The 21,216-nt window shown below is 48.5% G+C and overlaps 7 protein-coding genes across 7 annotated transcripts; 3 read left to right on the plus strand and 4 right to left on the minus strand.

Annotated features, from left to right (window-relative positions):
- Positions 1-1,451: 1,451 nt before the first annotated feature.
- DEU56DRAFT_739879 (carbohydrate esterase family 8 protein) lies at positions 1,452-3,053 on the plus strand (the record flags this gene model as incomplete). Its single annotated transcript, XM_041348772.1, has 10 exons — positions 1,452-1,666; positions 1,715-1,805; positions 1,859-2,059; positions 2,110-2,266; positions 2,321-2,342; positions 2,394-2,508; positions 2,570-2,618; positions 2,679-2,772; positions 2,824-2,870; positions 2,923-3,053. 10 exons carry the CDS (start codon positions 1,452-1,454, stop codon positions 3,051-3,053), a joined length of 1,122 nt encoding a protein of 373 aa, XP_041206770.1.
- Positions 3,054-3,151: 98 nt separating this feature from the next.
- On the minus strand, positions 3,152-4,534 carry DEU56DRAFT_872135 (CoA-transferase family III domain-containing protein; the record flags this gene model as incomplete). Its single annotated transcript, XM_041355759.1, has 7 exons — positions 3,152-3,234; positions 3,301-3,472; positions 3,538-3,707; positions 3,830-4,063; positions 4,128-4,154; positions 4,183-4,329; positions 4,381-4,534. The coding sequence occupies 7 exons, from the start codon at positions 4,532-4,534 to the stop codon at positions 3,152-3,154; spliced, it is 987 nt and encodes a 328-aa protein (XP_041206771.1).
- Positions 4,535-5,300: 766 nt separating this feature from the next.
- DEU56DRAFT_813437 (Metalloenzyme, LuxS/M16 peptidase-like protein) lies at positions 5,301-7,206 on the plus strand. The gene is made up of 5 exons (XM_041353666.1): positions 5,301-5,411; positions 5,466-5,955; positions 6,026-6,813; positions 6,873-6,958; positions 7,008-7,206. The coding sequence occupies exons 1-4, from the start codon at positions 5,349-5,351 to the stop codon at positions 6,954-6,956; spliced, it is 1,425 nt and encodes a 474-aa protein (XP_041206772.1). The 5' UTR covers positions 5,301-5,348; the 3' UTR covers positions 6,957-6,958; positions 7,008-7,206.
- A 2,882-nt stretch (positions 7,207-10,088) lies between these two features.
- Positions 10,089-10,782, minus strand: DEU56DRAFT_452181 (kinase-like domain-containing protein). The gene has a single exon (XM_041346283.1). The coding sequence runs from the start codon at positions 10,547-10,549 to the stop codon at positions 10,127-10,129; it is 423 nt and encodes a 140-aa protein (XP_041206773.1). The 5' UTR covers positions 10,550-10,782; the 3' UTR covers positions 10,089-10,126.
- A 2,632-nt stretch (positions 10,783-13,414) lies between these two features.
- On the minus strand, positions 13,415-14,952 carry DEU56DRAFT_813449 (kinase-like protein). The gene is made up of 4 exons (XM_041353667.1): positions 14,521-14,952; positions 13,822-14,471; positions 13,689-13,768; positions 13,415-13,638 (listed from the first exon to the last, which is right to left on the minus strand). The coding sequence occupies exons 1-4, from the start codon at positions 14,883-14,885 to the stop codon at positions 13,528-13,530; spliced, it is 1,206 nt and encodes a 401-aa protein (XP_041206774.1). The 5' UTR covers positions 14,886-14,952; the 3' UTR covers positions 13,415-13,527.
- A 167-nt stretch (positions 14,953-15,119) lies between these two features.
- DEU56DRAFT_813454 (uncharacterized protein) lies at positions 15,120-16,550 on the minus strand. The gene is made up of 3 exons (XM_041353668.1): positions 15,942-16,550; positions 15,788-15,874; positions 15,120-15,741 (listed from the first exon to the last, which is right to left on the minus strand). Exons 1-3 carry the CDS (start codon positions 16,061-16,063, stop codon positions 15,252-15,254), a joined length of 699 nt encoding a protein of 232 aa, XP_041206775.1. The 5' UTR covers positions 16,064-16,550; the 3' UTR covers positions 15,120-15,251.
- Positions 16,551-17,117: 567 nt separating this feature from the next.
- Positions 17,118-20,821, plus strand: DEU56DRAFT_813456 (ribonuclease H-like domain-containing protein). Its single transcript, XM_041353669.1, has 9 exons — positions 17,118-17,621; positions 17,683-17,906; positions 17,955-18,306; positions 18,370-18,560; positions 18,934-19,365; positions 19,463-19,892; positions 19,941-20,036; positions 20,088-20,484; positions 20,635-20,821. Exons 1-9 carry the CDS (start codon positions 17,184-17,186, stop codon positions 20,724-20,726), a joined length of 2,652 nt encoding a protein of 883 aa, XP_041206776.1. The 5' UTR covers positions 17,118-17,183; the 3' UTR covers positions 20,727-20,821.
- The last annotated feature ends 395 nt before the right edge of the window (positions 20,822-21,216 follow it).

Here is a 21,216-nt window from a genome sequence, read left to right on the forward strand (position 1 = left end):
GGGATGGTTCGCACAGGGGGGACAATAGAACTTGCCGAGCCACATTGCGCACGGCTGCTCGCCTCAACGCGCCGTGGAGGAGACAGAATGTGATTGTAATCGCCTGGGCACGTAACCTAAAACCAGGATACATCATCTAGGTAGGTTGTCCATTATGCAGATCATCGAGGCGTTTCGATACATCCATGGCGGATCCGAAATTTTGATTCTCGGAACTTTCCACATGGACCAATGGTGGCCCATGGGCCTTGTAACAATGTTGGGAGGTACCAAAACTAGACGCTCTCAGCCGGGGCCCCTCTCCGGCCAGGTTCCCCCCTTGATGACGGTCGTCTCTGATCCGGCGGCTATTGGTGAGATAGATTTTCACTTCGATTGATTTCAAAAGAATCACAATTTGAGAGCGCACTAAAGCTTGTGTTGTGTAAGTCAACCTGTCCCAGTGTGCAAATGCTTCTATTGAGAGGGTGACCTATGAGCAGCGGCGTCCTGTTGAAATTGGTTACTAAGAATACAATCCACCAGTCAATACATACCTGTGTCTTGTCAAGACCCCCGTCTCAAAATCGTGTTTTCAACCTGCAACATGCAACATATTTCTTGACGCACACACCCGCAGTGCGGCAAGAGGTAATCACAGTCAGAGCTTGGCTTTGACTGAGCGTTTAAGTTGCCCCTCCCCACCCGAGTGGTTAGCTCAGTGACGGTCGTTCCGACGTCGCAATGTTCGAATCCCGATCGCGTCTCTAACTCATTTTCGGAGTTCCTACTTAGCCGATCTCTATGAGTCAAAGTCATTTTCTTCAGCCCATTCCAATACAGGAGGTTGCAATTGCAATTGCTGCTCAGAGCTAAAGCTGGTTAAACTGGATCAATGTCATGTACACATTGTGAGTGGCCGTGATAGTAACCTTCCTCGATTTAATCATAATAAAAATTAGACCGGTAGCGCCCTGGTTACCTGGTACCATCACTTTCTCCCGCTTCTTAGGTTATGTGACATTCCGCCGTGTGTGCCCCCAGTGGTATGAGCAGCCATGACGGCGATCTACATCATGAAGTCCGAGTGACGGGTCGGCTTCAGAATGAACCACCCACTTCCTTCCATTAGTTTGGCTCAGGGAGACCAGCCCCTTGCAACCCGTTCAACGGTGGTGTTCCTGGTCAGATCATGACTTGGATGCTCTCCCACGCGTACACTGAGTTGGTGTAGGTTTTAACACTTTTGACTGGCATAACCCTGCATGACCTCGGAAATTGCATCTCTTGGATACGGCGTAAGTAGCAATGTAGGTCTTTTTCTGCAGCGTGATTGCTACCTATCCAGCTCTTTTGCATGCGTTGCTAGCCTGGAAAATGCATGTGGGATTCTCCTGACGAGATTCCACAGTATATAAGCGCGATGAGCGATGGTAGGCAGATGGCCTATACTCTCCCCAGGCAACGCACCAATGGCACAATATTCGACTCACCTTACACTCCTTTTTGCATTTCTAGTCAGCCTAAGTGTGCAAGTTCAGGCACTCTCCCCGGAATATATCGCATGCCAATTGCAAAAGAGTGGGACAACCTCCCCGTTGAGCGGTTGCCCGTCAGGAACCCTGTACGTGTCGCTCACAGATAGCAGAGCAAATTTCAAAACTGTCCAAGCTGCTGTAAATTCACTGTGAGTAGCCCACATTTATATAATGTCTCCTGTCTTGATATTCCCCAGGCCACAGACGGGCAACGCTACAATTCTGATTGGAGAAGGAGAATACTTTGAAATGGTCAATGTTGCGCGGTCCGCACCTCTCACTCTTTTGGTAATCACTTTTCCAGGCGTGAAGTTCAATTGCTGAGGTTTTTTTTTGTGTAGGGTCAGCTTGATCCTTCCACTGCTTACGAGGCAGCGGGGAATGCTTCTCAGCGCAACCTTGTTCACATTTGGAATAATTTATATGTCAAGTCTGGGGTGACCGACGAGGAAACTGCAACTTTCACTGTTGCCCCTGCCTCTGGACAGAATTTCGGTAACACTGACTTCAGAGCATATAACATCGACTTCGAAAATCGTGCTGTAAGCATAGTTCTTATGTTTACACATCTGTACAATCTCACCCGATTCAGGCCAAATATTCCATTTCTCAAGCGCTCGTCACCTCCATCAGTTATGCAAATGCTTCCTTCTATGGCTGCGCCTTTGCTAGCTATCAGGATACGTGGTACACCGGCAGTGGTGCACACACATATGTCGTCGATAGTATAATATACGGTCAAACTGATTGTGAGCCATATTGTCTTGGATTATGTGGGTTGCAGCTGCTGACATTGTGGCTAGATCTTTTCGGATTTGGCATGGCGTAAGTGTGTATCAATCCATGTATAAACTCCCCGAGTAACTTTGAGAACAGATGGTTCCAAAACGTAATCTTGGCCAACCGAGCTTGTGGTGGTGGTATCACGGCCTGGCAAGGCACGAGTGGCACTAAGAATGGGGCATACATCGCCGATTCCAAAATCATCCGGGTCAGTTTTTGGTCTGATGCTCAAGTTTCTCTCTTCAATGAATATCCCATTTTCAATTTAGTCACCGGATGCAAATGCAACCACTGTGACTGATGCCAGCTGCTCCCTCGGTAAGCTAAGGAAACGGAACACGTGTTTTAAGTGCAATGCTAAGCTCGGAATGCCTCTAGGACGCCCATGGAATGCACTGGCAGTTGCTGTATACTTACGCACCTACATGGACGAGAGTATTCGACCTCTGGGTTTCACCCCCTGGTCTGGACAGTAAGTACCATTGCAGGGGGACGACACCAGTCGCTGATTTGTTTATGGCAGGGGGACCATTCCATCCACCACTTATTATGCGGAGTATAGTTCGTCTGGTAAGACTCGTGCTCTCATGCTGCCAGCGTCAGATCCTTACGCTACTCGCAGGCCCTGGAGCGAGCACGACGAAACGTGTAGCGCAAGACCATATCTTAAGTTCCGCACAGGCGGCGGCCTTCACAGTAGAGAAAGTATTTGTCGGTACACCAGCGTGGATCGACTTTAATTACGAGTATTGATAATTGAGAATGTCCTATTGTACTTGAAAAGACTCTGGCGACAGAAATCTGTCGCACTGATTCTGGCCAGTAGTTCATTTCACTTAACTCCTCGCATCTCACACACGCGGCAGCCACGCAGGTTGATGCCGATCGAAGCACACGGGAGCTTCCACCGCGTCCTTAACTGGTGTAACACATACTTAGCTGCACTACATAGTTAATAGCTGCCATCATCCTGAGAGGCCCGTCAACGTTCCTTTGTCACCTGTCGCCTCGCGGAGTGTAACTGATAATACAGCTACCTCTGGATCTCGTAGAATCGTCCGCTTTGTAAGAGGTTTGCCATCTCCGAACGCGACATTTAGTGGAAGTTGCCCAAGTGATCGGAGCCACTGCGCAACCGCTGCTAAATAGACGCGGACTTTCCCAGTAACTGCCTTACCTGTCCAGTGATATGTGAATTTGACTACAACGACGAACGTTGCTGAGCCTCGGGGCTCACAATGATCGTTTTTGTGATTACAGCTTGAATGCCGAATGCAAGGAAGTACCCGCCTACGACATGATCCAAGGCTTGCATAGCGAGTGCTCGAGGTTCTGGCTTGTCCGCAACGGGTTGCCCATTGAATTTAGTAAGAGCTTCAGCCTCCACCCAATTAAGCCCGTAGCAGTCTGCATGAGCGAGTCGAATGAGAGGTGTTATTGTAGTGATAAAAACTGAAAAGATATTACGCTGCGATTATTCTTCCAGGGACCCTCCCAGTCATGTGCGGTCAAATTGGTGCATATAATACCATGTCGCACTTTAGCAAGTTCCCGGGGTCCAAACCCTTTCTCCTGAAGGCCACCTTGTCGGTATGCTTGCAGGAATACGTTAGCATCCTTGACTAATTCCTTCAGGCAGTCGCGTTGAGTGGCTTCGGTGAGGTCAAGCTGCGTCGTACGTTTGCCACGAGATGTATCAATATCAAGTATGGGTAACTTGGGAAGCTTTGAGGACGTAATGAGGAACACATCAGCGCCGTACACTGTCGAATTTGTAGATCAATCATGCAACCCGGATCACTTTGACAAAGGAATGTTGTCGCATACCTGCGAGCGTTCGGCCGCACACCGGCCCTGAAAGTACCCGACACAGATTTAACACACCAATTCCCGAGGACCCGTTTAGGAGCGCTACCGATCTTGATGAGTTGAATTAGAAGTGTTCCTCTTAATGCAGGTGCATGCGGATGCTTATCCCACTCCTTGAATGACCTATGAGCAGAAACACACGTTTTCTGCTTTGCTGCATCTTCCAAATCTTCCGCATTTCACTGCAGTAACACAGCTTGAATGGCATCACAAGTGGGATCACACTGCGAAATATTGAGGATGCCTTCTGGGTGACTTCGGTGATCGTTGGCCACGAAAGATCTGCCCAAGTGCAGACGGACAAAACTGTCGTCCTTGGTTCTGTATATTCCCGCTAGGCGGTCCCACACAGACGCAGTGGGCATCTGACTATCTGCCGTGTATCAAGATTCACTGCTTGATTTTAGTAAGATAGAATCAAAGATCGATGGGATGGTAACCTAGAGATGTCCATAATAACGTGACGTGCATCGACACTGACATCTAGTGTATTTCCGGTCCTCAAAGAAGAACGTACGGAGCTGCTAGGCCTGCCAGTGAAAGGCCGATAGATATCCCAAGGGGCTTGCTCGCGATCGATCCACATCCGATGATTGTTTACTCACCTGGGCTGCGCTCCCTATCTTGAAGGAAGAATTAATTGCAGTGTCAAGGCAGCCACTGAGTTTCAAAAGGTGTGAAAGGATCTCGAGGCCAATCATTGACGAGCCAAAGAGAAGTGGTCTGATCGTATGAATGTGAAGTATCTGGCGTGTTGGACATGTTTCTGCGGCAAATAAGCGTGAACTGTGAACGAGAATATTAAGTGCGCATGTAGCAGTTGGAGATGATAGTATGGGTCTGAGATAGAATGAGTCTGTCCACCACAAAAATAATTGCGCAAGTGTGTCCAACGTCGCATTCATTGACAAACCTGGCCAGTAAGCTCAGAATGTTGGGGTCTCGACCAACACGATCTTTCCGGCTCTGCGATGTTTAGCATTGATGGCAGAATCCCATATAGATACTTGCTGTTACACAGTATGTAGTACTACACGATCAAACGCTAGTACTACACGGGTCATGACTAAAATCGGAGATTAAAATGTGTCGGGATATGCCGCGAGACCGAGAACTTCCGAAGAGGTGAATATTTTGGTGAACTGCACTGCGGGACTTTCGTTTACTGTCTTCTTCGGAATGGTCTCGAGAACACTGTCGGCGTCGGTAGCTCGTTCACTCAGGACTGCAGCGCGCAATCCTGTAAGTTTTTGATCTTTTCTAGGTCGTCTTACCTTGATTTTCATCCCCAACCAGCGGCCTTTGCGGTCATTTGCCACAGCTGTGAACATTCCATCTCCCATCACGCAAACCACAACTCTTTCCAATGGCCTAACTGTCGCAACAGAGTCTCATCCTCATGCTCAGACCGCAACAATTGGCGTCTGGATTGATGCCGGTTCGCGTGCCGAGACTGACAAAACTAATGGCACTGCCCACTTCCTCGAGCATATGGCCTTCAAGGGCACCAAGCGTCGCAACCAACACGCGTTGGAGCTCGAGGTCGAGAACCTTGGCGCACACCTAAATGCGTACACTTCTCGCGAGCAGACCGTGTACTATGCAAAGAGCTTCCGAAAGGATGTTCCGATCGCCGTTGATATCATTTCCGATATTCTACAGAATTCCAAATTGGAGACTACAGCTGTTGAGAGGGAACGTGATGTCATCCTTCGAGAGCAGCAGGAGGTCGACAAGCAGCTCGAAGAGGTTGTATTCGATCACCTTCATGCTGTTGCTTTCCAACGTGCGTGTTTCACTTTCATCACATGCTCGCTTTACCTCCGCACCCAAGACTCATGCGTCATCTTTTGTAGACCAACCGCTTGGTCGTACCATCCTTGGCCCCAAAGCCAACATCCTTTCCATCAAGCGCGACGACCTTGATTCCTACATCAAAACCAACTACACCGCCGATCGCATGGTTCTCGTTGGTGCTGGAGGTGTTGACCACCAGGAGCTGGTGAACCTTGCTGAAAAGCATTTCTCTTCGCTTCCCGTCTCACAGAACCCGATCCCTCTCGGCCGTCTTGCTCATGCCCGGTCAAACTTTGTCGGTTCAGACGTTCGTCTCCGTGATGACGCAATTCCTTGTGCACACGTCGCCATTGCCGTTGAGGGTGTCGGTTGGAGCTCACCTGACTACTTCCCCATGCAGGTCATGCAGAGCATCATGGGCAACTGGGATCGCTCTCTCGGCGCATCTCCTCTCCTCTCCTCTCGTCTTTCCCACGTTATCTCCTCGAACAACCTTGCTAACTCATTCATGTCCTTCTCGACGTCTTACTCCGACACCGGTCTCTGGGGTATTTACCTAGTATCCGAGAACCTCATGAACCTTGACGATATGGCACATTTCACTCTGAAGGAATGGTGCCGCATGTCTATGGCTCCGACTGATGTCGAGGTCGAGCGCGCCAAGAGCCAGCTCAAAGCCGGCCTGTTGCTCTCTCTTGACGGGACGACTGCTATTGCCGAGGATATTGGAAGGCAACTCGTCACTACTGGTCGCCGTCTCACCCCTCAGCAGATCGAGTCTGCCGTCGATGCTGTGACCACGGATGAGATCAAGCGCGTTGCACAGAAATACCTGTGGGACAAGGACGTAAGATTTTTTCTTATCGAATTGAAGCCGCACATGTTCACTTAATCACCCCTCTGTAGATCGCTATTGCAGCTCTTGGCCCGCTCGATGGTCTTCTTGATTACAACCGCATTCGCTCAGACATGTCGTCCATGATATATTAAAGGTCAGTTTTGTTTATCGTTTGCATGAGGTCATGTACTCACAAGTCGCAGGATGATCAGGTGTGATTGTTATTGGGACGCTAGCTAGACGATATGCTGTTCGCTGTTGTTCTTTCCGAGTAGATGGCGGAATAAATGACGTTTAATACCTTCATAATTTTCTGTCAGCAAATTGATTATGGTGACCTGTGCAGGTTGTCGACCAAATTTCCATCGTGAGTAATCACATTAACGGGTTGTTGCTCCTTTCTTCCGAATTTCGAGTCCTCCATCCAAGACTCGCCAGCATGGCACACAATAATGGAGGTATAGTAATGGTGCACAGCACCAGTCGCTGAATCCTTAGGGGGACATGCACGTACTAAGGGAGTTGGGGATATATATTCTTCTGAGATTATCCTCACGAGGCCTACGGGTAGACCCATTGTCATGAACAGGCTATCACACACAAGATCTCAGCAGGTTTCAACCGATACAGCGCCCTCACAAGCTTGACAAATAGATTTTGAATCATGAATTCATCAGTACCTGGGCTTCGAATGAGTCGGAGCAGATTGAACGTCTATGAATTCCGACTATGGTACTTGCAATGGCAAAGATACTAGTACTGTCGGTGTGATCCAGCACTGCAAACGGGTAGTGATTCCATCTCCCAGCCAAGCGATCAGTTGACGTTCCATCTGTTCGGAGAGTGACTGTCTTGTCATGATCATCCCAGATCTTGATAATATCTGAATCCAAGGGAAAAAGATATTCAGCAGTCAAAGGCTCGTATAATCTGTATCCACCAGTCACAATCATGGTCGTGTCCAGCGAGTAAACGACTGCGTGTATGTATTTCGTGCCGGTGCGATGATTGTCTCCAGCAGACATAATTCACCATATCTGTATGCATCTCCCGATGAGTTTGCATATGTTGATGTCTCACAACTTCAGTCCACTTCTATCTTCACTCCCGCCAAGCACTTCCTCTGTCCGGAGATATCGCTGCGGTCCGTACTTCACTTTCTCCGTCCCTTCAGTCATGTCCTATCTGTTCTCCATTAAGTTCCGTACCCGCAGCGAGCCGTCCTTTGAATAAATGATCATCTGCTGTCCACCTAGTAGCTGATGAATGTGGCTCTCGACCCATTTGGCAGATATTATTTGTTCGAAAGGGGTGTTGCGAGCTGGCCCTGCGTCACGAAGTGATATTTTGTTCCAGGCCAGGTTGCCAATATGCCTTGCTTCACACTGCCAGTGGCAAGGTAAGGTAGAAGTTAGGTGGCAATCTGCTGGAATTTCAGATATCCATCTGTTCGAAAAAAAATGTGGGTCTTCAGGTGGAGAAATATTCAGCGCATAAAAGGAAAATATTTTCCTACTGTCCCCTTCAGATCTAACATCACATCCTCTCAAGCAATGCGTCTCTCCTTTTTTTTCGCTGTTGTTGCTGCTTTGACAGTATCAATATCTGCCAGCGACGCTGAAAGTGACAAAAAATGTCCTTGGTATTGCGTATATGATTCAGACTGTTCGGCCTGCGATATTGGCACATGCGTGAGTTTGAGTAGTTTGCGTCCTGGATGTAACCGCATGACTTATCGGCGTGGAAGATATGGATTTTTTGCTACTAGCGTGGCAGTGAGTCGTGTCTCTGCTTTCACGTCGGTGCAGTATGGTTGATGGCATGACACGTGAAGCCTTGATCGGATGCTCGACCATTGGGAGTGGAACAAGGACTTTGATGGCGGCAGAGGCGAATTTGGGGTAATCAAGCAGTGGAATGATATCTGCTACAGGAGGTTGAGAAGTCATGTAGTGTCAGAGACCTTGTGAGCTAGCAGACTGTACAGAGCTGGTTATCTATGGGCTTGCTTGGTAAAAAAAAATGATTGGGAAAGGACGGGATGCTCACCGTAGATCTGGAAGTGCTATGGACAATTTGTCGAGCGGCTATACAATTTCATCAAGTGGCCTCGGTTCGACTTTGAAAGAGGGGATGCCCTGTGACCTAGTACTTACCTCAAATTGAAGCACTGGGGTGGGCCCAGGCTCAGATACCACACAGTGTCGCACTACTGGGAATCCATATGGTACACGAAGGCCTAGGGGCGGGACCAAGCGTTGGTAAGCTCCCGAAAGTCTATACTTATAAAAATGAGAGCTTGAAATTAGTTTGTTCCTCCTCCGCCGATTGCTTGGTGTTCATACGAAACAAACAAAAGTCTCGAAACTTAGCAAGAAAAAGCCCCTGCTTATTACTCATTGGTTTGATGCCTGATAGTACAACATATGAAGAGCCAGAAGTGAGTCCAGTATCCAGCGTGTTTTATCGTTGCACGATTAGTGCTTTAAGCTTGAGATTGTAGTAGTGATGGGAGATGTGGAGATGGCAGCCTGAGCCGGTGGTTGCAAAGATGACTGGGTTTGAGCCATGCCATATACATTGAGTTGCTGCATGACAGCGTTATTGGGAGGGTGCGAGCTTCCTGCATTAGTTTTTTGTGGATTAGCTTTTGTATCTCTTGCTGAAGCGTTTCTCTCCGTGATATCAAGTGGAGTACATTCGAGGAAGATAGGAAATACGCGCTTGCCCTTGGTGCATAAGGGAGGTCAACTACTGTCAAGCAACGTTCTTGCAGTTCGATATTTGCCCCACTTGATCTACCAGCAGCGGAGAGACGATTTCAAGCCTGGTGGGAAGGACGACCGGGGCCATAGGATGGCGCGTATTGGGCATCCTGCAATCACCAGGTTGTAGTATTAATCCAGGTCCCAACTTGAATCGAGCGATCACTTGACCCCATGATGTCCTTTGAGATGCCTTCGCCTTCTAGTCTCCCCTAGCCAGACCATATAGAAGGAAGACAGTCGTTCCTTCTTGATTACATTTTCACTATTTTTGAACCATTTCGAAGTTCGAACACGTGAGTCAAGACTTTCCGGAAGGAGTGTAGTCTCCCGTAGGACACAGTTACAAATAAATATATTAGTCCAAGTCAAAACACATTTACACCTCGCTTCCTGGATTATATTTGAGCAGCTGCAAGGCGATCAGGGTCTGTAGATCACCAAGTGACAGCGTGGACATACCCGTGTTATCAGGTCTCTAGCCTCGGGAGAGACGCGAGATGGTATTTTGAGGTCGACTTTAGCTATTCGACGGTAAGTGGCTTGAATTACAAATGTCAGCTGAAGAAAGGGCCAGTGTAACAAGGCTGCTTACCGTTAACGCTGTTCCGATCTCCAAAGGGAGGATTCCCAACCATGAACTCGTATGTTAGTACGCCCAGGGCCCAGTAATCTACCTTCTCATTGTGTTCCTTTCCCTCGACCATCTCAGGTGGCAGGTAATCAAGTGTCCCGCAGAGTGTCATGCGCCTATTTCCGGGTGCGTGTACGCTCCATCCAAAGTCGCCTATCTTCAGCTCACCATTAATTCCCAACAACAAATTCTCCGGCTTGATATCTCGATGAACGACGTGCTTGCCATGCAAGTATGTCAAAGCATCTGCCATCTGGTCGATATACCTCGAGCTGCGTTTCTCCGAAAAGCTACCATGCTTGGAGAGCTGCTTGTATAACTCGCCTTTGCCAGCGAATTCGAGCATGAGGAAGATGCGTTTCTCGTCATGGAAGTAATTGTTGCTCTTTTTTTCCGAATTTCGAGTGCTGCATCCAAGACTCCCCAGTATGGCACTCAACAACGGAGGTATAGTAACGGTGCACAGCACCAGTCGCTGACTCCTTAGGGGGACATGCACGTACTAAGGGAGTCGGGGATACATATTCTTCTGAGATTATCCTCACGAGGCCTACGGGTAGACCCATTGTCATGAACAGGCTATCACACACAAGATCTCAGCAGGTTTCCACCGATACAGCGCCCTCACAAGCTTGACAAATAGATTTTGAATCATGAATTCATCAGTACCTTGGCTTCGAATGAGTCAGAGCAGATTGAACGTCTATGAATTCCGACTATACTACTTGCAATGGCAAATATACTAGTATACTGTCGGTGTGATCCAGCACTGCGAACGGGCAGTTGTTCCATCTCCCAGTCAAGCGATCATTTGACAATCCCATTTGTTCGGAGAGTGGCAATAAGCTTGACTGTCTTGTCATCCCAGATCTTGATAATATGTAAATTCAAGGGGGAAAAGATATTCAGCAGTCGAGGGCTCGTATAATCTGTATCCACCAGTGACCAGTCACAATCATGGTCGTGTCCGGCGAGTAACGACTGCGTGTATGTATTTCGTGCCCGATCTTGATTGGTGCGATGATTGTCTCCAGCAGACATAATTCACCATATCTGTATGCCCTATCCATCTCCCCATGACTTTGTATATGTTGTCCGGAGACATCGCTGCGGTCCGTACTTCACTTTCTCCGTCCCTTCAGTCGTCTCCTATCTGTTTTCCATTAAGTTCCATGCCCGCAGCGAGCCGTCCCTTGAATAAATGATCATCTGCTATCCACTTAGCTGATGTATGCGGTTCTCGACCCATTTGGCAGATATTATTTGTTCGAAAGGGGTGTTGCGAGCTGGCATTGACCCCGCGTTACGAAGTGATATTTTGTTCCACGCCAGGTTGCCAATATACCTTGCTTCACACTGCCAGTGGCAAGGTAAGGTAGAAGTTAGGTGGCAATCTGCTGGAATTTCAGATATGCATCTGTTCGAAAGAGCATTTCAGGTAGATAGGCTTTTCCTACACCGGTGTGAACAACAATATTCAGCGCATAAAAGGAAAATATTTTCCTGCTGTCCCCTTCAGACCCAACATCACATCCTCTTTAAGCAATGCGTCTCTCCTTTGTTTTCGCTGTTGTTGCTGCTTTGATAGTATCAACATCTGCCAGCGACACTGAAAGTGACGGGTGTCCTTGGTTTTGCGTACATGATTCAACCTGTTCAGGCTGCTTTGGTGGGGAATGCGTGAGTATGAGTAGTTTGCGTCCTGGATGTAACCGCGTGACTTATCGGCGTGAAAGATCTTCTTTGTTTGTTACTAGCGTGGCAGTGAGTCATGTCTCTGCTTTCACGTCGGTGCAGTATGGTTGATGGCATAACACGTGAAGCCTTGATCGGATGCTCGACCATTGGGAGTGGAGCAAGGACTTTGATGGCGGCAGAGGCGAAGTTTGGGGTAATCAAGCAGTGGAACGATATCTGTTACTGGAGGTTGAGAAGTCCTGTAGTGTTAGAGCCCTTGTGAGCTAGCAGACTGTACAGAGCTGGTTCTCTATGGGCTTTCTTAGTAAAAAAAATGATTGGGAAAGGACAGGATGCTCACCGTAGATCTGAAGGTTCTATGGACAAATTGTCAAGCGGCTATACAATTTCATCAAGTGGTCTCGGTTCGACTTTGAAAGAGGGGATGCCCTGCAGTGACCTAGTACTTACCTCAAATTGAAGCACTGGGGTGCTGTGCGAACTGGGTGGGCCCAGGCGCAGATACCACACAGTGTCGCACTACTGGGAATCCATATAGTACACGAAGGCCTAGGGGCGGTATCCAGCGTGTTTTATCGTTGCACGATTAGTGCTTTAAGCTTGAAGTCGTAGTAGTGATGGGAGATGTGGAGATGGCAGCCTGAGCCGGTGGTTGCAAAGATGACTGGGTTTGAGCCATGCCATATACATTGAATTGCTGCATGACGGCGTTATTGGGAAGGTGCGAGCTTCCTGCATTAGTTTTTTTTGGATTAGCTTTTGTATCTCTTGCTGAATCATTTCTCTCCGTGATATCAGGTGGAGTACATTCGAGAAAGGAAGATAGGAAATACGCGCTTGCCCTTGGTGCACAAGGGAGGTCAACTACTGTCGAGCGACGTTCTTTCAGTTCGATATTTGCACCACTTGATCTACCAGCAGCGGAGACACGATTTCAAGCCCAGTGGGAAGGACGACCGGGGTCATAGGATGGCGCGTGTTGGGCATCCTGCAATCTCCAGGTTGTAGTATTAATCCATGTCCCAATCGAGCGATCACTTGACCCCGGGATGTCCTTTGTCTTCGCCTTCGGCGTCTCCACCAGTGACAACTTCATGGTCATCTCTGGCGAGTAGACGACTGCGCTCACGAATTCGTGCCCTGTCTCGAATATTGGTGCGAGGATGATCTTTCCGTTCTCTACATCCCATTGCCTTGCAGTCCCATCGAAGGATCCGCTCAAGACTCGACGTCGCGACGAGTCGACGACCATCTTAACTCTAGCAGGCACCACACGAAATTGGTATGCCCCGTCCATTTCGTGATAATTTTGCCTGTGAGTCGAGACCACACTGCAGCGGAGCTACGCCGTGTCGACGTTTGTTTTTAATCGCAATTAATGTTCTTCACGACCCGCGTACGTCACAACTTCCAATGGCTCGCATAGTCTCACCCTCTGGTGCGCCGTACTTGACCTTCGCACGGATTCATTTGCGCACGGTCAACTGTACACTACTCTATCCAGAGTTCGATGTCGTTAGTCTCCCGTAGGACACAGTTACAAATAAATATATTAGTCCAAGTCAAAACACAGTGTCCAATGGCAAACCATTGGCACAGACTAGCACACTAAAGATCAACAAATATTTACACCTCGCTTCCGCCTCTGGACGTCCCTTTGGGCCGATGTCTCAATATCCATGGGTGTCGTGAGACATCAGTTAATGCGATACGCTCTTCAGGATTATATTTGAGCAGCTGCAAGGCGATCAGGGTCTGTAGATCACCAAGTGACAGCGTGGACATACCCGTGTTATCAGGTCTCTAGCCTCGGGAGAGACGTGTGATGGTATTTTGAGGTCGACTTTAGCTATTCGACGGTAAGTGGCTTGAATTACAAATGTCAGCTGAAGAAAGGGCAAGTATAACAAGGCTGCTTACCGTTAACGCTGTTCCGGTCTTCAAAGGGAGGATTCCCAACCATGAACTCGTATGTTAGTACGCCCAGGGCCCAGTAATCTACCTTCTCATTGTGTTCCTTTCCCTCGACCATCTCAGGTGGCAGGTAATCAAGTGTCCCGCAGAGTGTCATGCGCCTATTTCCGGGTGCGTGTACGCTCCATCCAAAGTCGCCTATCTTCAGTTCACCATTGATTCCCAACAACAAATTCTCCGGCTTGATATCTCGATGAATGACGTGCTTGCCATGCAAGTATGTCAAAGCATCTGCCATCTGGTCGATATACCTCGAGCTGCGCTTCTCTGAAAAGCTACCATGCTTGGAGAGCTGCTTGTATAACTCGCCTTTGCCAGCGAATTCGAGCATGAGGAAGATGCGTTTCTCGTCATGGAAGTAACCGTACAAGCGAAGCACGTTGGGGTGCCGAAGGTTTTGTTGAATTTCTATCTCACGTCGGATCTGCTTCTCGACGCGAGAAGCGATGATTTCGGATTTGTACAGGCATTTGAGGGCGAGGATATATTGTGGCTCGCATTTAGTGCGGACCATGTACACGCGCCCGAATTTTCCCTTTCCTAGAGGGCGACCTATATCAAATGAGGGGAGACTCCATTCTCGAGTGGGACGTGTTCTGAGGGAGATGTTGATGATAAGATGCCACCAACATTATTCTCACTCACCCCGATACACTAGAATCGAGGGCAAGCGCTTCGGCTGCCTCTCCAAAGACCTTTTCACCCCTCTTCTCGTTGTCTAACTCGAAGCCACCATCATACTTGCCGATGTCAAGTGGGGGTTGCGGTTCTGAGGCAGTTATTGCTCTACTAGTTCGAGCTGGAGCATTTGCGTTTGTTTGGTTGCGGAGAGCAGACGGTTGAGTGGGTTTTGCTGTAGGAGGATGGGGTGCAGCGTATTTTGTAAGGAGTTTGGCAACGTTTGTTTGGGAGGGCTGCTTGGCATGGCCGGGACGCGAAGATTGCTGGTGCTTCTTCGAGGAGATTTCGAGGGCAGCGATTTGTTTGGTGACCGCGCCTATTGATGCCATGTTTCCGGAAAACCAGTTGGCTTTACAGCGAGAGGCTTCGGGTGTTGAAGGGATGCTACGAAACGCGGGGCCGTGCAATTATGTAGTTGGTTCGACTTTTCGAGCCCCGCTCACGCGTTCGATCACGTGATCTATCATTGATGTGCATGGTGCCCAAATGGTGCCAGCCTTAAAGTTAGTCTCCCCTAGCCAGACCATATAGAAGGAAGACAGTCGTTCCTTCTTGATGATCCGTAAAGTGGAAAAATCTATCAAGTCCTTTTGATTCTTTACATTGTATCGTACGATATCCTTTTATAACGCTATGTTCTAATACAAAAATCAGTCAAATAGAGAGAACTGCAGTCCATCACAAAGCTCCTTGCATCAGCCGTGAAAATCATTATTTGTGCGCACGGCTCCTCTCCTAGAACGCAAATGACACTCCCGTACATGACGGGGGTGGCTATCTTTCATAAGTATCCTTCCGCACTCAGGCCACAAGCACTCCACTTTGACGCGGTCTCCGTCTACAAAGATACGACGATGAGAGCTCATGTCAGACATAGCTGATACTTCCATGGAAGTACCTGCGTTGGTTCCTGGACCTATGCCGACAATGTCAAGAGACATGGGAGCAACTCCGACAGGAGGAACAACGGGCGTCAAGGGAGATGCGAAATGTCCAAAGTGTGCATTGCGCAAGGAGGGATAAGCCAACCGCAGGTAATTCCTGAGAATCAAAATTGCCTCGTCAACGGTCAGATGTTGACCGTGTGACGCCTGAAGACGAACGAGGTAGGCCTCAACAGAGGATGCCATCCGTATGTCGACCGTAGGAGGAGCAATTTGATTCAAGACGAAGCTTTCCCATGACCTGGGAGACGGTCAATTACTGGAGCCTTACAGGAGACAGGACTCACTGATGCTCCGTGAAATCAATAGATGGAGACAACCCTACGGGCGAGGTCAAATCTACTGGCGAGACAGCTGGTCTAACGCCATCGATGCTGTTGATCGCGTAAGTAATGTGGGAGTTAGAGGGTATCAGTCGAGTCAAAGCCGAGCGCTACTCACAACGCCTGGTTTTCGTTCATGTGGAAATCCCATGAACCAATGAAATTGTCCTTATTGGTATGAATCTGACAGCCCTCAAGGATTGCTGTCAGCTCTTCCAATGTGCGACATTGTGAATTCATGAAGGGTGGCTAATTTGAACAGGGGGATACGGTGTTTGAAGCAAATTTATAGAGTACCGTTGAAAATATAGGCGGCAAACCGGCAACAAACGCAACAATCAAAGACCGATCTACAGCAACATACCTTAAGCAAAGTATTTATCAGTGGTCGTAGAACATGAGGACATCATTCGCTGAGTTCTATGTAGCAGTGCCAGTCTGTACGCGGTCTGATACACGTTGTGAGTGGTTACAACTCGCGGCAGCGCATAGTTGACGCCTAGACACTATATCAGGCATTTACGGGGAGTCATCCTCGATATTCCCGGACAGAGACGACCGCAGTATAACGAAGGAATTTGAAATTCTGGAATAAGTTGGAAGGATTTTGGCCAGCGTGGCCATGAGCACATCATTCAGTGTGTGTTCTCAAAGTGCAGACCCGCAAGGCGACGCTGAAGTTGATCAAATGAGAAATTGAGGACCATCTTCCTGTGTTACTTTGGTGAGTGGCTTAAGCGATCAAAGACGCTTGTAAAATTCCGAATCTGGCAGTGCAGAACTTATTACAAATCAGCTTGAATGTGCCAACATTACATAATTGAACTTTACAAATTTGTCCGCGCTTGCAGGACCGAGGAAGGTCCAGCTGACTCTTCGTACAGGGACGAGAATTTGAATAGATGGTTCAACGTAACACTGATATCTGCGCGATCTCCAATCAGTGGATATAGCCCGTGCAGTGACTGGCGGTGCATAGTATCAAGTACGAGCAGAACTTACCGAAAATAAATAATATGACGAACCTGCCGCTCGCCTCCTCAGAGTGAATTATCTCAACCACACAATATCAGATAGTACGAGAACATGAGATTCTCGACATTCATCCTATGTGTAAGAACCCGGGGTGTTGGAATATGCGATTGAGGTCGCTGAGGACTTACAGTACTATGCAAGTGGCCATGGTCAGTACTGGTGTCCCTAGCCTGTGCACTGCAAATCTCATGGACTCGCTATTTTGATCTCTCACGTGACAAATAATTTTGCTGCGTTGGTCTCGACTCTCGACTCTTGACAAATCTTTCTCCAACGCGCAGCTGCCAGGTACGCGACACTGAAACAGATTTCGGTGCTGTAACACATGGCAAGCACGAACACCGTGGCTGGGCCATCTACCTCTATGATCTTGCCTAACACGTTTTCTGATTACGCGACCTCCGTGCAATCGGCTGCACTGGCTACAACTGGTCTTGCTGCTACTACACTACCACAAGACATAGAATTCCATCGTTCTATACATGTGTCATTTGCTGCAGAGCTTGACTCGCTTTCCACACGAGTCCTCCGGCTTACCAACCGGCTTGTGCGACTTGCAGGCACTGTGGGTAGCGGTACTACGGGGCGTGGCACACTGGATGACGAGGAGGACGTCTTGGATGGTTTCAAATCTCTGATCGTTGACCCGGTGGATAGACTTCTCGAAAGGACGGACATGTGTTTAGATGATTATTTGGGGCGTAAGAAAGAGCCTGCTATCGCTGTTCCCGCTCTACCGAATCAGAGTAACAATTCATCAAAGGTGCATCCAGTAATATTTGTGATTTATAACCACTAAGTACTACGTATTCATTGTCTCATAGAAAACCCCAGCCCAGAGAGGACGCCTCGACCCTGCGCTTCAGCATGCTTCTCATTTACCAAAGCCTCAACTGCTGTTCAATACAAAAGTGGACAACCATAATGATTCGCCGTACATCCCGGCCCGTACTCTTGAACACAAGTGGTGTGCCCGTGTCCCGCTTGGATACATATTCCATGACCAAGACGAGAGTGGGAGCATGGACGAGGAAGAAAAACAAAAGCTGTTCGTTCTTTTTTGATTTTGCGACGACTGCTGTCTCAATTCTTGCAGATCGGCGCACCCCTACTATTATGAGCTCACCCATCCAGCGTTCCCTACACATCTCTTCCATCCGACCCCTATCACCATTCTACCTGCTTCTCTCACAGGGACCGACGTCTCGAAGCACACATACGTCTCGACTCCATCTGCTCTCTCGGCGATGGCTACAAAACTCAAAGCAGCAAAAGAAATTGCTGTTGACCTTGAACACCACTCATACCGTACATACAGAGGGTTTCTTTGCTTGATGCAAATCAGCACACGTGAGGAGGATTTCATAATCGACTTACTGGTACCAAGTGTGCGGGATTCAATAAGCAACGCACTTGGTGAAATTTTTGCAGATCCAGAGATTGTCAAGGTACGCTTGGATATTTCGCAGGTGGCGCTTTTGTGCTCGATTAATTCTTACAACAACTTTCAGGTCTTCCATGGCGCAGAGAGTGATATTGTGTGGCTTCAACAAGACTTCAATGTTTTTGTAGTTGGACTGTTCGACACATATCATGCCTCAAAGGCGCTAGACTTTCAGAAGCATGGCCTTGCAAATTTACTAGAGGCATTCTGCGACTTCATACCTGATAAGCGGTATCAGCTTGCCGATTGGCGCATTCGGTGCGTCGAAATTATTTTTGTCTCCTCTTCTTTCCTTGCCCCTCCAAATCGCAGGACAGATCTTACATGGGGTGACGCCCTTGGGTTTGATGCCTACGTGTTCCTAATAGGATCGATTGAAACTATTTCAGCCAGCCTATTCCTGTCACATTGTCACATTTGCTTCACTTCTCTCTTCCCTCGTTTTGTCTTGAAAGTATTGTAGGGACGCAACGTTGGTTCTGTAGAACCAATTCGCTTCCGCACTATGTGTGAGCTCCGCGCAAAAGGAGTTCTTGTGCCGCGCTTAGACTGTTTCTGTATATATTATCAACTTTGCTTCACCTCCACCTTTCCTCTGGAGGATATGTCAACTAACTTTCAATTTGTGAAGTCCATTGCCAGAGGAGATGCTCACGTATGCACGCTCTGATACTCACTTCCTGCTATATATCTATGATCGACTTCGACTCTCCCTTATCGAGCGTGCGCAGACGATGACTGCTCCAGAAGCATCTCTGTCGACCACAATATCTACTATAATCAAGGGCAGCATATCTGACAAGCCGGCGCACGTGCTACTGAACGACGTGTTGGCGCGTTCGACTCGCACGGCATTAAGGTTATATGACCGCGAGGCATACGATGCAGAGCTCGGCGTTGGTACAGGTGGTTGGGATACACTTGCGCGGAAATGGAACAAGAGTGCATTGGCCAACAGTGCTAGCGAGATTAATGGTGTACGAGGTGGTGTAACTGGAGAGGTGTATAGGGCATTGCATCGGTGGCGGGAGAATATAGCAAGGGAGGAGGATGAAAGTACGAGGTAAACATTGCCTTCATATCTAGGGACCACGGTGATGTGGTTCTATGAAGTTGTCGGGCCCTCTCTTTGCTCTTATGAAGACTGACCTGACACACAGATATGTTCTGCCAAATCACCAACTTTTCACCGTAGCCGAGCGGTCACCTTCCAATGCTGCCCAGCTCCTTGCGCTCTTCTCACACGCCAGCGTTCCGCCTGTCTTACGACGAAGAGCAGGCGAACTTGCAGAGGTCATCAAGTCCACTGTGGAACGAGTGACATCTTCAGGTGTTGTTGTTGAGGCCCCCATGGTTACTACAGACGTCAAAATAGTCAACTCGGCTGTCTCGAATGAAGTTGTTGATGAAGTAACTGCAAATTCCAGACTGTGGGGGTCTGTGAAAGTTTCGTCTCCCTCAGTTGTTCAGCGCGCATCATCCTCGTCTCTTTTCGGCCCGCGGACCGCAGCGGCCGACGAAGGAAGTTCATACTCGGCTTCGCGAAGTTCATTATTCGGCTCCTCATTAACTTCTCACACGACGCCTCAAGTAAGTCCGTTCACCTGCATACTTTTATGATGCGATCATCCTTTTCAGAGTTCAGCACCAATTATATCGGCCAATAGGAAGAAATTTCATGACCTCGTGACACGGATACACCGGACCCTCGTCATTGCACCCAACCAACCACAGGCAAGCCAATCCCTGCATTCGCACATTTCTTATCTCCATCTCATTATTTAGATTATCAAAGTCGGTTCTCAGACAATCTTCCAATCCAGCACCTCCTCGGGCTCTATCACAACACAACCAGCGACGCCCGTCTCTACCCTGGCTTCAGCAGAAGCGCCTGACGAAACCACTATCCTTGGACAAGTAGAAATCCCGTTCATTCCTCCCGATCAGCGACACCGTCTTGCCCCTGTTTCAGATGATACCATTGTAGTCGTGGGTCAGGCCAGGCAGAAGAAGCGCAAACGGATCAAGTCCACTGTTTTGGGCAAACCTCAAACTGGAGACCAGGACGACACGGGCGAGGACGAGGCATTCGATTATGCGACAGTGCCGAACCTGCTCGATGATGTGCCACCAGCCCCTGAGGAGCTCGACACGAGGAAGAAAAAGAAGCAGAAAGCAAAGGGTACGTGATCGGTTATTTTCTCGATCTCTTTGGTTGCAATCCTCCAGCATCCCACAATCTTCTTTGGCCGCCATGTCGCTTTATCATCATCTGTCCCCTTTTTCCTTCGGCCGAAATGTTGTATGCTTATGCTTACCTGACTGATGACAGGTACTGGAGTCGTAGAGTACGGCAATTTTCGCGCACCACCGCGGGATATGCGCGAGGTTAAGAGTGGTAACAAAACTCATACATTTAGATGACAATTCATCAGAATAACGTTGTATCTGTGCTTTCACATCCTGGCAGGTGTTGTTTATATGCTATGTCGCTCCTATGTGCGATCTCGACAACATCACTTTGCTCCCGTGTGAGTGGACACCATGCTGAGGTTTTCGGACAGAGATTGTCGTTGTGCTATTGGACTCGGCTTGCAACTTGAAACATACAGACCAATACCACGAGGCAAACGCAAAATGCTGACGCTTGAGTATGGCAGACGGACTAAATCGGCAGTATCTTTCGAAATCTGGAACAGACTTGCCTGGAGTTCTGTCGTAACAATTTCCGGCTGTGGATAGCCAGGCCAGGATTACCTTCACGCCAAGGTGCGTACACGTATTCGGTGCATTTTTCGGTAGCCGTCTCGTCACGGTGACCGGCATTGTGATATTCTTTTGGAGAGCGCAAGATGACCTCGTGAGTGACCCCTTTGACTGTATAAGAAGCGATACGTCTTGCGTCGGAGGCTTC

Source organism: Suillus clintonianus, assembly GCF_016758775.1.
Source record: "Suillus clintonianus strain FC179 chromosome Unknown DEU56scaffold_53, whole genome shotgun sequence".
Taxonomy (NCBI): domain Eukaryota; kingdom Fungi; phylum Basidiomycota; class Agaricomycetes; order Boletales; family Suillaceae; genus Suillus; species Suillus clintonianus.

Bases quoted from the DNA above. Each gene is read 5' to 3' on its own strand.
- DEU56DRAFT_452181 (XM_041346283.1), bottom strand. From the start codon at position 10,549: ATGCTCGAATTCGCTGGCAAAGGCGAGTTATACAAGCAGCTCTCCAAG.
- DEU56DRAFT_813454 (XM_041353668.1), bottom strand. From the start codon at position 16,063: ATGAATTCACAATGTCGCACATTGGAAGAGCTGACAGCAATCCTTGAG. The intron at 15,875-15,941 runs GTGAGTAGCGCT...CGCGATCAACAG, and splicing joins ATGAACGAAAACCAGGCGTT to CATCGATGGCGTTAGACCAG. The intron at 15,742-15,787 runs GTGAGTCCTGTC...ACCGTCTCCCAG, and splicing joins ATTGATTTCACGGAGCATCA to GTCATGGGAAAGCTTCGTCT.
- DEU56DRAFT_813449 (XM_041353667.1), bottom strand. From the start codon at position 14,885: ATGGCATCAATAGGCGCGGTCACCAAACAAATCGCTGCCCTCGAAATC. The intron at 14,472-14,520 runs GTGAGTGAGAAT...CATCTCCCTCAG, and splicing joins CTCGATTCTAGTGTATCGGG to AACACGTCCCACTCGAGAAT. The intron at 13,769-13,821 runs GTAAGCAGCCTT...TTGTAATTCAAG, and splicing joins AGACCGGAACAGCGTTAACG to CCACTTACCGTCGAATAGCT.
- DEU56DRAFT_813456 (XM_041353669.1), top strand. From the start codon at position 17,184: ATGGCAAGCACGAACACCGTGGCTGGGCCATCTACCTCTATGATCTTG. The intron at 17,907-17,954 runs GTTCGTTCTTTT...CAATTCTTGCAG, and splicing joins GAGGAAGAAAAACAAAAGCT to ATCGGCGCACCCCTACTATT. The intron at 19,366-19,462 runs GTAAACATTGCC...CCTGACACACAG, and splicing joins GAGGAGGATGAAAGTACGAG to ATATGTTCTGCCAAATCACC.
- DEU56DRAFT_813437 (XM_041353666.1), top strand. From the start codon at position 5,349: ATGGTCTCGAGAACACTGTCGGCGTCGGTAGCTCGTTCACTCAGGACT. The intron at 5,412-5,465 runs GTAAGTTTTTGA...ATCCCCAACCAG, and splicing joins GGACTGCAGCGCGCAATCCT to CGGCCTTTGCGGTCATTTGC. The intron at 6,814-6,872 runs GTAAGATTTTTT...ACCCCTCTGTAG, and splicing joins AATACCTGTGGGACAAGGAC to ATCGCTATTGCAGCTCTTGG.